The sequence below is a fragment of the Cucurbita pepo genome, chromosome 3 (assembly GCF_057944985.1).
Source record: "Cucurbita pepo subsp. pepo isolate OVF chromosome 3, ASM5794498v1, whole genome shotgun sequence".
NCBI lineage: Eukaryota > Viridiplantae > Streptophyta > Magnoliopsida > Cucurbitales > Cucurbitaceae > Cucurbita > Cucurbita pepo.
Window position 1 is genome coordinate 18,173,723 of NC_141800.1, and position 13,847 is coordinate 18,187,569.

A 13,847-nucleotide genomic window follows, 5' to 3' on the forward strand; every position below is an offset into this window, starting at 1 on the left:
GTGGAAACGTGGACGAAATTGATTGGATATTGACGTAACACCGAAATCTTTTTTTTTTTTTTTTTTTTTCGTGACCGTCATGTGGAATTTAATTTCCTTCGCCGAATTTGTTTCGTTCGGGAATGCTCTAAAATGACTGGGAGGTTACTCACGGACAGATGACAGGACTTCTGGCACTAAACGTGGCAGATTTTGACTGGTCTGGCTGGTGGAATTAATACACTTTGACCGTAAACATCTTCCACGTTTGGACGGTGTGGATTTTACGTCACATTATCATATAAAAAACAGTGGCAATAAAAGTATGAAACTTTAATTATTATTTATTTATTTATAACGAGTGAGAGGAGGATTTTAAATTTAAAATATTTATAATCCATATTGATTACCTAATATTTATAAAAGAATTTTAAAATTAAAATATTTATAATCCATATTGATTACCTAATATATAAAAGAATTTAGAATTTTTGAAGTTCGTTCTAGTATTAGGCATAGCCCATACCATTGAAGGTGTTTCCGACAAGGAATGAAACAGTTTTATTTGAATTTTGAATCTAACCCAAAATGAAGAGCGGACTTCGCTCCATTCTAATTAAATTGTTTAAGTATAGCCTAACTGATTAAGAAATTACATCCGCGAGATTCAAATCCCCACCGAACACAATTATTTATTTAACCATATATGTTCAACAGCCCATAGTTAGGCTTCCAAGTAAAAATAATTTACTAAAAAACCTCAACAAATGGCAAAGCTATTCTGTATTGGGAACACAAGCAAATTTGCTCAAGTTTGATCCAGCACACTTTGGCCCCAACTCTGCAAATGGAGTTCTTTATAAATCTTACTGTGACAACAAGTGTAAAAATAAATTAATAAATACAAAGATGCAAATTTTCAAAAAAGAAAAAGAACAAAAATTATGTTACATAAATGGCCCAACTTCATAAAGTAATAGAAGCACTTTGAAACTTACTCTCCAAAAGCAAGCTTTGGATAAGGGGTTCTGAGGAGCTTCCCAAAGACATTCAGTTTGACAGAGAGTGCTTGAAAAGACAATGTATGGTGGAAGATAAACCAAAGGATTGATCTGATCCCTTCAGAAGCATCCACAGCCAGCTTAGGAGGAAACTTTGGGCAGCCTAACGTGAAGATCGGACAAAACCCCATCATGTTTTCGATGTCGAATGCCTCCGTTCTAGTCCACATCTTGGTCTCGCTGGTCCAGTCAGAACAGAGCAAAAGAGCACATGAAGGCGAAGATGCAGTTGGAGATGTCTCCACCAAACTTGCTGGTCACAGGGACCACACTTCACAAGCATAAATTTATAGGCTACACGATCTCACTGGAAGTTTCAACCAATTCCACCAACAAAGCTGGTTAGGTGCTTGACCAAACAACTGACAGGACCAACGTTCTCCATAATAAAAGGGTGTAATTTTAGATGTACAATGACACAAGAGCTATCTTTACCAAATAGAAACTAGGTGCCCTACCCTAAAAGGTAATAATAGACAATGGCTTTGTTTGGTCAATATCAAGTCAGAAAGCGACTAGGACTTAAGGAGCCTAAGCAAACGGTGCACATCGAACCAGAGAGGAAGTGCTTCGATTGTTATAGCTTCTTCTGTAAGAATGGGACTTATTTAAGTTTAGAAAAGCAACCTATCTGGAGATGTGATGCAGCTGAAGCGCATAAACAAATTCTATAAAGCAAACCCTATACTCGTTGATTTAGCTCCCAACATCAGAGAAACTTGCAGTGTCAGTCGTGTAAATCATGCCAGTGTGATACGTTATTATCTCCACCTACTTCATGTTGAAGTTTCCATTGTCACCTTCACTTACATTAGAAGATGCACCTTCGTATTTCGGGTTGTTAACTTGTCTTGGAATGACCAGGTTCTCATGTTGATGGCCTTGAATTGAACGAGAAGAATTCTTACCGACCCGATGTTCCTACAAATTAGTTAAAGACAGATTGAGTTGGGAGAATTGTTAAGAGCAAACCAAAACATCAAATAAAGCTTATAGATGCAGCTTCATACATCATGAGACAGCAAATTATCTGCCTCGAGCATGTGGATGACATGTCCCATTTTCGGCCTCTTCGTAGCATCAGGATCGACACAGCGAAGAGCAACCAACAATACCCGTTTGAGAGCTTTGGAAGGAGGCTTATCTGGCAACTTGGGGTCAACCACTTCCTCAGATTTTCTGTCTCCAACCATTGCTTTCAACCAATCCACCAAATTTACCTGTAGTTGCAATTAACTTCAACTGCATAAGTAGCAGAAAAGAAAAGAACGGAGATAACACTAATGCATTAACTATTCATAATTGAGCATTAGATGCAAAGAAAAACTTACCTCTCCTTGAGGTCTACTATAATCAACAGGGATCCGCCCTGAAATTATCTCCATAACTAGAATTCCAAAGCTATAAACATCACTCTTTTCATTCAACATCCCAGTGCAGGCGTACTCAGGTGCAACATAGCTATAGAAATCACCGAATGACTTACCATCTTATGAACCGTAGAAAATAACAATCGAGCATAAGATATGAACTAACCCAAATGTGCCCATTACACGAGTTGTCACATAGCTTCTTTCAGAACAAAGAAGCTTGGCCAGCCCAAAATCAGATACTTTAGCATTCCACTGACGATCAAGAAGTATGTTGCTTGATTTTACATCACGATGGACAACCTTTGGTTCAAGACCCTCGTGAAGATATGCTAATCTATACAATAGAAAAAACAAAACAGAGAGAGAGAACTGCATTAGTGGTATTGCATGCTGCAACAAGAATCGATAGCTAATCCGCAATAACCCAATTACATACCCCTTTGCTGTTCCAACTATGATGTTAACACGAATCTCCCACGTCAAAGGGCTAATATCCCCAACATCGCCATGAAGCCATTGGTCTAGATTGCCATTGTTGATGTACTCGTAAACAAGCATTCTGAAAAAAAGGGAAAAAAAAAAAGTTAAGAATAAACGTTTATTTGCACCAAAAACTCTCAAATTTAAAGAAAATCAACAGTACCTATATGCACCCTCAACGCAATATCCCAGCAATCTGACAAGATTCTTGTGTCTTACACGTCCAATTGCCTCCACTTCCACTTTGAATTCCCTCTCAGCTTGACCCCTAATAAACAAATAGATTAAACTTCAGCATCCATATAATCTTCAAACCAAGAAGAACATGCCAAATCAGAAATACAAAAGGTTGTAGCAGTTTGAAACTTTCCCTCCCCCCAGAGAAAAGAAACAACTACATCAGAATTTCTATAGCACATTCTAAGTTCCAACACATAATTGACTTAGATTTCTTGAAATCAAACAGAACCACTCCCAACTAAACCAAACGGAGCCCTCAGGTTGCAGAAGAAAATTAAGTCAAAGTACAAAAGCAAGGATAAAACATTATAGAACTAGTCCATACGATCACCTGTTATTCAAGAGGTTCTTGATAGCAATTCTGGTACCATCTCCTAAAATGCCTAAATACACGATTCCATATCCACCTTCTCCAATCACATTCTCTTCACACAAGCAATTAGTGGCGGCCTCGAGCTCTCTCAGAGTATACCATCTGCCCCAACCCAGGTGTGAAACCTCAGGACCAACAGTAACAGATCCAAAAGAAGCATTTTCACTCACAGCGCCTCTACTCTCACCACTAGAGGGTCTATCAGAGAAAACAACCCGATGCTCCAATTTTCCAATCTCGACATGAATTTCCGTCTGCACATGGTGGTGATGATCCGGCACGGCGTGGTGGACGATTTCCTGGATCTCCTTCGAAACGGCGGGAGGAGAATGGTCGGTTGTGGACTTGGGGAAACGGATTTGGTTCTTATGGCGGTTCCGCTTGCGAGAAGTGAGGCAGAGTGAAAGAAGAAACAGTGCGAGAACTATTAGGGCTCCGACTAAAATTCCGATTACAACCCAAAGACGAAGGCCGAAAATCGAGGTCGGTTTAGCGAGCTCCGTATTCACAAATGCAGCATCATAAATTGACATTTCTTCTTACTGAATCGATTGAAAGGGATTGAAAAGAAACTAAAGAAAGCAAATCAGAGGGTTTAAGGGCATCGACCTCATCGGGAAATCTGAACAATGGAGGATTCCGGCGAATTAGCTAAGAGGGAAAATGGAATTGAAGAAGAGGAAGTGAGCATAAAAAGAAAAATGGAAGCCTTAATTAAAGCTTACGAGCAAATGGAGTAAGATAAAAGGGATTTTTTTTTATATATAATATTATTTAAAATTTTATAAAAAGATATATTTCTTTTCCTTCTTTTTTAAATGATAAAAGGGATTCGTATGTTTTCTTTTTTCACAATGGATGAGACTGGGGTCCACTGGCTTTACATCCTCCGACTTTTCTCACCTGTCCAACCCAAAAATAATGAAGTTTTTTAAAAAATTAGTCCTTTTTTTTATATTAAACATTTTATAATAAATCGCAATTTTTAATTTTTTTTTTAAAAAGTGGTCAACTAGATTTATTTTTAACAAATATTTTATTTATTAACATTTTAAGAAAATGTTAATAGATTTTGAAATTTAGTGTGAAATATATCTTCTATGTATTAAGAGCTTTTTAATTAAAAAAAATAACACAAAATAAACTAGTATCAATACAAAATTAAAAGTAAGATTTAGTAGCTATTAAATACAAATTTAAAACTTTTTAGAAGAATTTGTTTTCTTTGTTTAATTTTTAAAAAATTTAAAATCGTTTTGCAAATTTAGTAAAAAACAAAAGATTTGAAAACAAAGTTTTTTTTTTTTTTTTTTTTACTTTTTAAAATTAAAAATTGTTTTAGAAGTAAAATAATATAGAAAAAATGATTATGTGTCACGTCTAAAACAAAAAACAACAATATGATCAAACAAGGAGCCATGTGACAAATTTCCCTATAATTTTCAATGCCTTAAAGCATTCTTTACAAAGACCTAGGAATCTTAATAATTAAATCAATATATTAGATTCATTTGAAACAAATTGTAATAATAAGTTCATTACTCTTGATAATTAAACCTTTATTTAATTTCATGTTTCTAACCTCCATTAATACATAAGGAAAAAAAATATTGTCAACTCAAGATAAAAGGTAAAGTAGTAAAGGTACAAAAATGAGAGTTTTTCCCTTTCTTTTTGTTCATTTATATTTATTCCCTATCCTCCTCGCTTGAAATAGAAAATTTTGAGTTATTAAATAAAAAAATTTAATAATTTAATGAATCAATAAAACATATTAATAACAAATCAAATAATTAATCTTTTAGATAGTAATAGGTGTCTTATCTACTTGATTATGATATTAGTCATTTAAATTTAAAAATTACTAATAAGATAAAAAAAATTAATTAAAGAGTGATACCTTATTTAAACCACAGATGATCCTTTTAAAAGATTGATGGATCCCATTTGCTTGCTTTTCTGTCAAAGAAAAGGGATTAGTGGAATCATTAAGAGAATCTAAATGAGTTAAAGACAAAAGAATGGCAAACTTCATAAAATAATAGCGAAAAGGAAATTCTCAAGTGGACAGGCAGTCTCTCAATTGGCTGGAATTTCATAAGGATTTGCTGTTTGGTTTTTGATTTTGTTTTTGTGACAGCCAATTGTGGGTATTGATGAAAGCTTCATTATCCTAAATTTCAATATTATAATCTTAGCATTTTATTATTGGGTTATAATTCCAATGGGTATATATTATTGGTCTATTTTAATCGTTCTTATGCACATGCATAAAGGTTAACTATATGGATTGTCCACGTGAAAGCCATCAACCAATGCCTATAAGCTCTTAGTTCATGCCACTTAAACCCACCGATTTCTACCAACCCAATAATATTTGAAGGTTAAATATTCCGAACTATCTGTATTTTATAGAAAAGGTGAAAAAGTATTAGCTTTTTTGCTTGGGTATTCTTACTATTCTTACTATTAAGCAGATAAAATGAGACATGGTTAGTTGAATACTAATAGTGAAAAGAAATACCTCGAATCAATGTTGAGCACCACACATTTCAGTGCTAAAGAAACTCATACACATTTCAGTGCTAAAGAAACTCATATTATATTTCTAAAATGAGGCTAAAACGACCTTCAAAGAAATAGAATGTTTGGCAATCACTATGGTACCAAAGAAACTCGGGACCTATTCTTATAGAAAACTCAAATGAACTTCATTAGAAAGTATAGGTGCAAAATACCTCGTAGAAGAAACAAGAGAGCTCCAAGTCTAGTCCAAGAAATCTGCATAGAAGAAAGGACTCCATTCCTCGAAAGAAATGATTAAAAGTCTCAAAAGAATCACAAGGTTTAAAAAACACATTAGAATTTTCATACAAATAACAATTTAGTCTCTAGACTAGGACACTTTGGACCTTATATCAAGCTAAAAGAAGTCTAGTCTATAAATCATGATACGGTGGGTGCCTTTATAGTAATCGTTCATACCAGAGGCTTTATATCAAAATTACTCAAAAAGAAAAAGAAAAAGAAAAAAAATCAACTCATCCTGACAAGAAAAGTTCGAATAATTAGCCACGTAATTGTTGGATCATGACCTGCATAAATGAACTTTTGCAAAAGTACCAACCTGCATTTATAAACAATATTAGTTTGTACTCTGAAGCTTAGCAAGAAGTATAAATTAATGCATTCCCATTCCTCTTGGTCATCCATTCTAATCACTGAAGGCTAAGGCATTGTAATGCCTCACAGTCAAATTTATAATGCCTTAACTGGTTGAACAAGCCTACAAGCCAACAGGACTCGAACTATTCGAACTATTGCACTTCCTATTTGAAAGTAGGATTTAGGAGACAGAAAACAACCAACAATTGCAACAAAATTCATTGAATTGAACTCAGTAATGTCAGCAGAACTACACTTTCCTTAAAAAGAAATACAATAGAATTCTACCCCACGAGATTATGCAAAGAAGAGTCTGATCGAGTTAATACAGAGACATATATGACAAGCAAAGAAAAAGAAAAAGAAACTTTTTTTTTTTCCGTTTTGGTGTAAAACTAAAACAAACATGCGTCCCCCCTTCCTTTGGGGGATTCTTCTCTAGTATCTCTTTCTCCCCACCAAACAAAGTCTAATCAGGTAGTGTAGTGGAACGTCAATTCACCTGCTAAGTATGATATAACAGAGCGAGGTTGGGTATCATTCTTCCTTCTTATCCGCTTCGTCAAGCGCAGCCAACCGTTCAACAAGTGGAGGATGAGAATAGTGATACGCAGAGTACCAAGGATCTGTATTCATGGCAGACAAATTCTCCTCCTGAAATGCAACTTTTATTAGTCTACCATGCAAATTACTTTATCACCAAGGTCCTTGTATAGCGTGTAATTAAAATGCAAATGTGCCAAAAATAAAATTCAAATGCTCAAATCAAATGTGAAGCAGACAATATATCATATGAGTAAATGAATTTCCCTAGTTATCTGTAACAAAGAAATTATGGGTATCTGCTAAAATGGCATGATTGACGCGGAAAGAGAGGAATGATCGTAACCAAAAGATAGTGAAGGAAGTTCAGACCACATGATGGAAACTGTAGATAAATAATAACCTGTAGTTTGACAAGACCAGCACGAAGAGCTGCAGAATAACCAAGGTTCTTTGCAAAGGCATCAGCCTGCATTTGGTCAAAGAAGAAAATATATTTTTGAAGATCAAAACACTCTTACAGATAGAGGATAACAGAAAACTGTAACGGCACAAGTTTTGGACATACCTGGAACTCAAAAGATCGGCTGACAAGGTTGAGACCAAAGCTTACTAGATGCTGGAGAGGTATTACAGTGTGCTGCACATCCAAAGGCAACGTAAGTGTACATGATTAAATTCTGTTCGAAATAAATTTCATCTTATTTTTCCTCCTTATGATATTTTTGGGTTTTATACAGCATTTTGATGTGTTCTACAGGCCACTGGAGTGAAATGATTAATTGGCATAGGGTCATAAGAATTCCACGAGAATGAAATATTTAACTGTAAACTTCAGATTGAAAGTGAAATGAAGCAGTTGATAGTGGAAATAGTGCAGTCAGGAACTGGAAATTAACACAAAGCATGCAGCTTGTGTATATAATTGTACGGGAAAAATTATAATATCATATTCAAAAACAGAGAACGAAACCAATTGCATTTGGAATTCAGGATGACAAGAAGTATTAATAAGATGCATGGTTACAAAGCCAAAACCTAGTCGAAGAAAAAAAAAAAAAATAGTAGCTACACATGAACATAGTAGAAAAGAACTAGTCAATTAGTAGGCGCAACTTAGCATGTCAACTTTTGATTAATAATTCAATATTCTATTTTATCACTACCTGAAATATGATGAGTCCAATAAGCACTGGCTGAGTATCAAACCCAAAACTTCGAAACAAATCACTGGAATTCCTCACCAAGGTATATCCCCCAAATTGCAAAAGTGTAAGAATCTGCTCACAAACAGTTCAAAAAATAAGCCTTCTCAAACTTGAAAGGCATAAGCCTTATCTTGTTCTTAGTAAATCTGAATGATACCAGCTTATGAACTTAGATATATTTCTTTTTTTAATAAAACATTAAGAGAAAATGTCAAGCACTTTTTCTTTAATAAAAAATTTCAAGATACCATTAGTGAAATGGAATCAGCAGTCTGCAATTACTTATCCATTAACAAATGATAACATGTCCATGATATAACCAGCACCTTACTTATTCTTCGGAACAAGCACAAGGAGAGAGCAGCTTGAGGTGCCGTAGTTTAGAATGTCCCTCAATTATTTGACAGTCCGGCTAACTTCCAGTTTTAGTAAATAAATAAATTTTTTTTCTATATAACTATTTAAGTCATATAATTTTCAATTTATCTTCCTAAAAAATTTGGGCAAGATTTACTGATGTTTTACGGAGTGTTCAAGAAAAAAATTATAGGATGCATAATGCTACGAACTTTAGTTCGATTGTGAATAGAACTAATCTCAGCATACCTGTAAAGCAATGAATGAGTACATCGTATGATTTAGCTTCCAATGCCCCAATTCGTGTGCTATAACAGCAACAATTTCCTCATCATTTTTGCACTAATAAACAGAATGGAAAGAAAGTAAAAAGTTACTATGAGCAAGACATTTGAAGAAAATATAAAGTAATGAAGTACTAAAATATACTGTACAAGGTTCTGTCCAAAAGTAAGTTCCGCAAGCAAAAGCTTTAATATTACAAAAGATTTCCACAAAATTTCAACTTACCTGTTGAATCAACGTATCATAGAGGACAATTCTCTTGTTCTTGAAGAAACCATACATGTAAGCCTGCATAGACAGCAGTAATTTGATGAGATCATCACAAAAACCCCCACTAGAGGAATTATTCATTAGAAACCAAGTTGGTGTGTGTTCTGTAATCATCCAAAAGGACTAAAACTAATAACATTAGACATAGATATAAAAATTCCAAATCACTTCCTGAATAATACTGTCAATTGCTAATTGATAAAGCAGGCAAAAAGAAGAAACCGATATAGATAAGATATCAAAACACAAGTAAATAAACGACCAAAAATCAAGAATGTAAAGAAGGCAAGATTGAATTTGGTAGTCAAGAGTTTTACATTGCTATGACTTGACCTCGTGGATCCATCAACAACAAACAACTTCTTCAGTGGGAACTTGAGGGAGGAAGCAAGTTTCTCAATCTTCTCCCTGAGATCACCTGAAGGAAGCTATTTCACAGAGCATTAAAGTGGGATGACTGAATGAAAAAATGGTATCCAGTCACTAAATCTTTGATCAAATTACAAAATTAGAATACTCACAGGGGTAAACTTATTGAAAAGAGGAGCTATAAGAATGGGATAGAGGGTCATCATCACAAGAGATAATGTGAACATAAACCCCCAAAGATAGATGGCAAGGTAAGGGCCTCCTTTCTGTATAAAATCAAAAGATATAATTAGTTCTTGCGTACTACAAAAGGGAGTATATAAAGAATATTATTGCAAAAACAAAGGGTAGATAGAGTGAATAGAAGGAAGAAAAGAACTCCAGGAAGAATAAACATTATGATGACATGCTTCTGTATGATTATGCAGACAGCGTAGACTAAAGCTACTAACATAAGTTTACCTGTACTATTATAATGATTGCAGATACAATTGGTGGGCCAAGTAAGATGGACAACAAAATCCCTTTAATCATGTCCCTAAAGAATAACCATATTGTTTGCTGTAGAAGAGATAATAAAAATGGCATTAGGAAAATAGTAAGGAAGTAGACTGGATAGCGTTGGAAACTTCCAAGTGCCTATAGTGGAATGCCACGGGAAAAATAGTTGTTTGATGCAAAAGAAAATTGGACATCTCCCATTGTAGTGAGATTTATCACGTTCGGAAAAAATACATACTTTGTTGAAACCATGGCGGGATTCAATCACAAAAGTCGAGTAGAGAGAAAATGGTAGATCTGTGACCTGCAAACCAGTTCGAACAAATGATCAATGTAAAACCAACTTCAAATCATAAATACCAAGTTCGCTCTATAAATGAAAATATTTAGAACTTCAAAACCAAGCAATCAAGACATTAGTGAAAAAAATGCAAAACCATACAACATACAGTAGGGAATATTTCCAAAATAAGGAGATAATGAAAAACGAAATTTGGCTATTTCTAACACTTTGTAGCGTTCATCCCTGTCATTGTGACACCATTTCTTTCTTTCGATTTCAAGTTAACAGAATTTCTCCGATTCGTCAATTATAATTCAATAGGATAATGCATATGGAGTTTGATCTCCAATTTAAATGTAAGAAACAAGTTTCTAATTCTCTAGTCAATTAAAAAACATAAATTAGTTGTTTCTCCTATTTCTGGGGCCTCGAAAACGCCGGTCGCAGAAAATGTTTATAACGTGAAATCAATGAGTCAGACGACAGCATGCAGCTTTGTACTGTATGGCAACGAAGTATGCTGCTCTATGCAATACATGGGGATCAAAGTATATGGATTGTGGTCTTCAAAAAGCAAAGCAGATCAAAGCTAAATAACTTCTCTATTTCTAGAACATGGAAATTAAATTGTAATTTATGAGCATACCTGTGACCAAATCATGACCCCAGCTAAAAACGAAAGTGTGTGGAGAATTTCATTTTCAGCATTGAGGCCAACCAACACCACAAACTCTCCAGATTTCTGCATGGCAATAGTGAGCAATATGAAATTTTCAACGGAAGTAATGAATAAACATGAATGAATGAATACTTATTTAACTATAATTACTCACCTTCCAAAACCATGGCAGTACTCCAAAAAACAGTATTGAAGAATCCATCACTATAGTTACGAACTCATGAACAAAATGGAAGTGGCTGAAAGTCAAGAGGCACGTGTTATAAGACTTAAACACCAAAATAAATACAAGTTCAAGTTCAGGGGAACCTTTAACAAATACTTTCAAGCAAGACAAACCTTTTATCAAGACTGTAGGCCCGGGATTTTTCAAATTTCTCTTTGCTTATAACTCCTTCCAGAGTTTTTGGAAGAGTTGGCAGTTTCAGAGCAGCATGTTGCCGAAGATCCAAGTAAGTTTCGAAAATATACATTAATATCATGAAACCTGAGGATAAAAATACATCCATCAGAAAAGCAATTATTGCAATCTTTATCTCTAATCAATAAATTGAACACCTCTATTCTGACAACTAATTGCGAAGTAAAACTACAAGAACCGATCTACACATATACCCATAGAATGATTTCTTTCTTCAACGATTCAGCTTGACACTAACAGAAACCGTGACTCTAAGTGCGTTCATTGAAATAAAACTAAGCTATATAAGACTCATTTCGAAATCAACTTGACGCAGTCCCGTCTTCTGAACTGTAGGAGACGATATTACAATTCAACCATTCAAAAGCATTCATAATCATTTCCGACCACTAATTATACTTACGAGATACCACTCGCAAAAATTAAAACGCCCAAAATCTTAATATCAATAACACGAACGTAAAACCCTAACAGAAACATGAAACTTCCGAGAATCTCGAAAGAATCGAAAAGTTAAAACATACAAATACGCAGTAAAGCTCAGCGGATCCAACAGGCTTCGTGATCATGGAGGTTACGAAAACGAACAAGAAGTAGCGAAAACACCAAATCAAAAACCAAACATCAAGCATCCAAACACGAATACGGAAAGATTACATGCATAAACATTGACAGAAACAAGAAGTAGGTGAAGAGTGAGTACCAACAACCGCTTCCATGTACGGAAATGCCATGGCTAAAGAAAGGAATCAATCACTGGAGCTATGCAGAGAACGAGGGACGACGGTGAGTTGCTTTTGCTGAGCCCAGGTAGATTGCCTTTGGAAGATATTTATATCAGAAGTGTCTCGGTCGGTCGGGTCGGGTCGGGTTGGATCTTTCCGATTCCGGATACCGGGGCAGCTTGAATTTGTCACTGCTCCGACTGTCCATTTGATTATGGGAAATTTTTGCCGCGTTACGATGCATTCTCAAAATTCGCGGTAACTTTTATTTTACCGTCAAATCAGTCACGTCATTTAGATACTTCTGCGATACTCTCTCTTAAATAGTACGTAAATTCGCCGTGATAAAATATTTGGTAAAAACAATTTTTTTGGGAGGAATTAATCCTTTTTACCCAGATATTATATCAATTTTAACCTTTATCTTACCAAGTTTATTGATTTATAATTCAAATTTGAATAAACATACCAATTTACTCTTTCAATTAATTTTTCACTACTTTTTTTACACTACCGTGCAATCTTGTTAAATTGTTTAATTCTTAAAGTTTCTCGGTAGTTTTATCATTCTGAATAAGAGAGTGTTGAAAAAACGATATCATATGTTTGAAGCAAGAGAGATGAAATGGAAAATGAATATGATGGAGAATAGAAGCACGGTTTTCATCACAAAACTCAAACCTCGTGATTAAAATGTCCATTTTTTAAACTTATAGATCAAAATATTATCGAACCCAAACGTTGGGACCAAATGTTTATTTTTTTTCCTAAAATCAAATTCATAAATAAATAGAAAAATAAAATCATGAAACAATCGATACCATGGGAAATGGTAAAAAAAATACAAATCATAAAGGGTTGATCGACAAGATGTTAGAGAATCAAAGTTCACGAGCAAAGAATCAAAGTTTTCAAAGTTCACAAGCAAAATAGATTTATCGACAAATCGCTTGTCGAATTCATATAGGAATAGGAACTAGATAGTTTTTTTTTTTTTTTTTAGATTCTCATCTATCTATTGCATAGTTCCAAACACTATTTGATAAAACTGATCTATATAACCTATCAAACATTTCTTCTAGAGAATAAAAATGTAACCGTCGCACTATCAGAGCCAAACGAACGTAATTTAGTGAATAAGTCACTAGTTAATGGTGAGATTCTACATCGGTTCGAGAGAGGAACAAAACATTGGTTATAGGAGCGTGGAAACCTCTCCATAGAAGATGCATTTTAAAACCGTGAGGCTGACGATGATATGTAACGAGCTAAAACAAACAATATATACTACTGGTGGACTTGGGTTATACATGACCTGTTGAGGATTATTGGGAGTGAGTCATTCCCTAATTTAGGGAATGATCATGAGTTTATAAGTGAGGAATACTATGTCCATGGGTATGAGGCTTTTGGGGAAGCCCAAAACAAAGCCACGAGAGCTTATGTTCAAAGTGGACAATATCATACCATTGTAGAATTTCTAACATTAACATCCGACAATCCGACAATGGGAAAAAAACAGTCAAAAACAGTCA

General features: G+C 34.7%; 2 protein-coding genes across 2 annotated transcripts; both read right to left on the reverse strand.

The window, feature by feature from the left end:
- Positions 1-819: 819 nt before the first annotated feature.
- Positions 820-4,245, reverse strand: LOC111790114 (putative serine/threonine-protein kinase At1g01540). Its single transcript, XM_087122214.1, has 8 exons — positions 3,465-4,245; positions 3,057-3,161; positions 2,850-2,972; positions 2,577-2,747; positions 2,372-2,501; positions 2,051-2,260; positions 1,851-1,961; positions 820-1,311 (listed from the first exon to the last, which is right to left on the reverse strand). The coding sequence occupies exons 1-8, from the start codon at positions 4,037-4,039 to the stop codon at positions 1,171-1,173; spliced, it is 1,566 nt and encodes a 521-aa protein (XP_086978340.1). The 5' UTR covers positions 4,040-4,245; the 3' UTR covers positions 820-1,170.
- A 2,632-nt stretch (positions 4,246-6,877) lies between these two features.
- LOC111790115 (CAAX prenyl protease 1 homolog) lies at positions 6,878-12,432 on the reverse strand. Its single transcript, XM_023670937.2, has 14 exons — positions 12,291-12,432; positions 11,506-11,653; positions 11,321-11,405; positions 11,134-11,229; positions 10,443-10,508; positions 10,166-10,264; positions 9,856-9,969; positions 9,652-9,762; positions 9,290-9,352; positions 9,029-9,121; positions 8,381-8,494; positions 7,783-7,854; positions 7,618-7,683; positions 6,878-7,325 (listed from the first exon to the last, which is right to left on the reverse strand). Exons 1-14 carry the CDS (start codon positions 12,319-12,321, stop codon positions 7,209-7,211), a joined length of 1,275 nt encoding a protein of 424 aa, XP_023526705.1. The 5' UTR covers positions 12,322-12,432; the 3' UTR covers positions 6,878-7,208.
- Between the last annotated feature and the right edge of the window lie 1,415 nt (positions 12,433-13,847).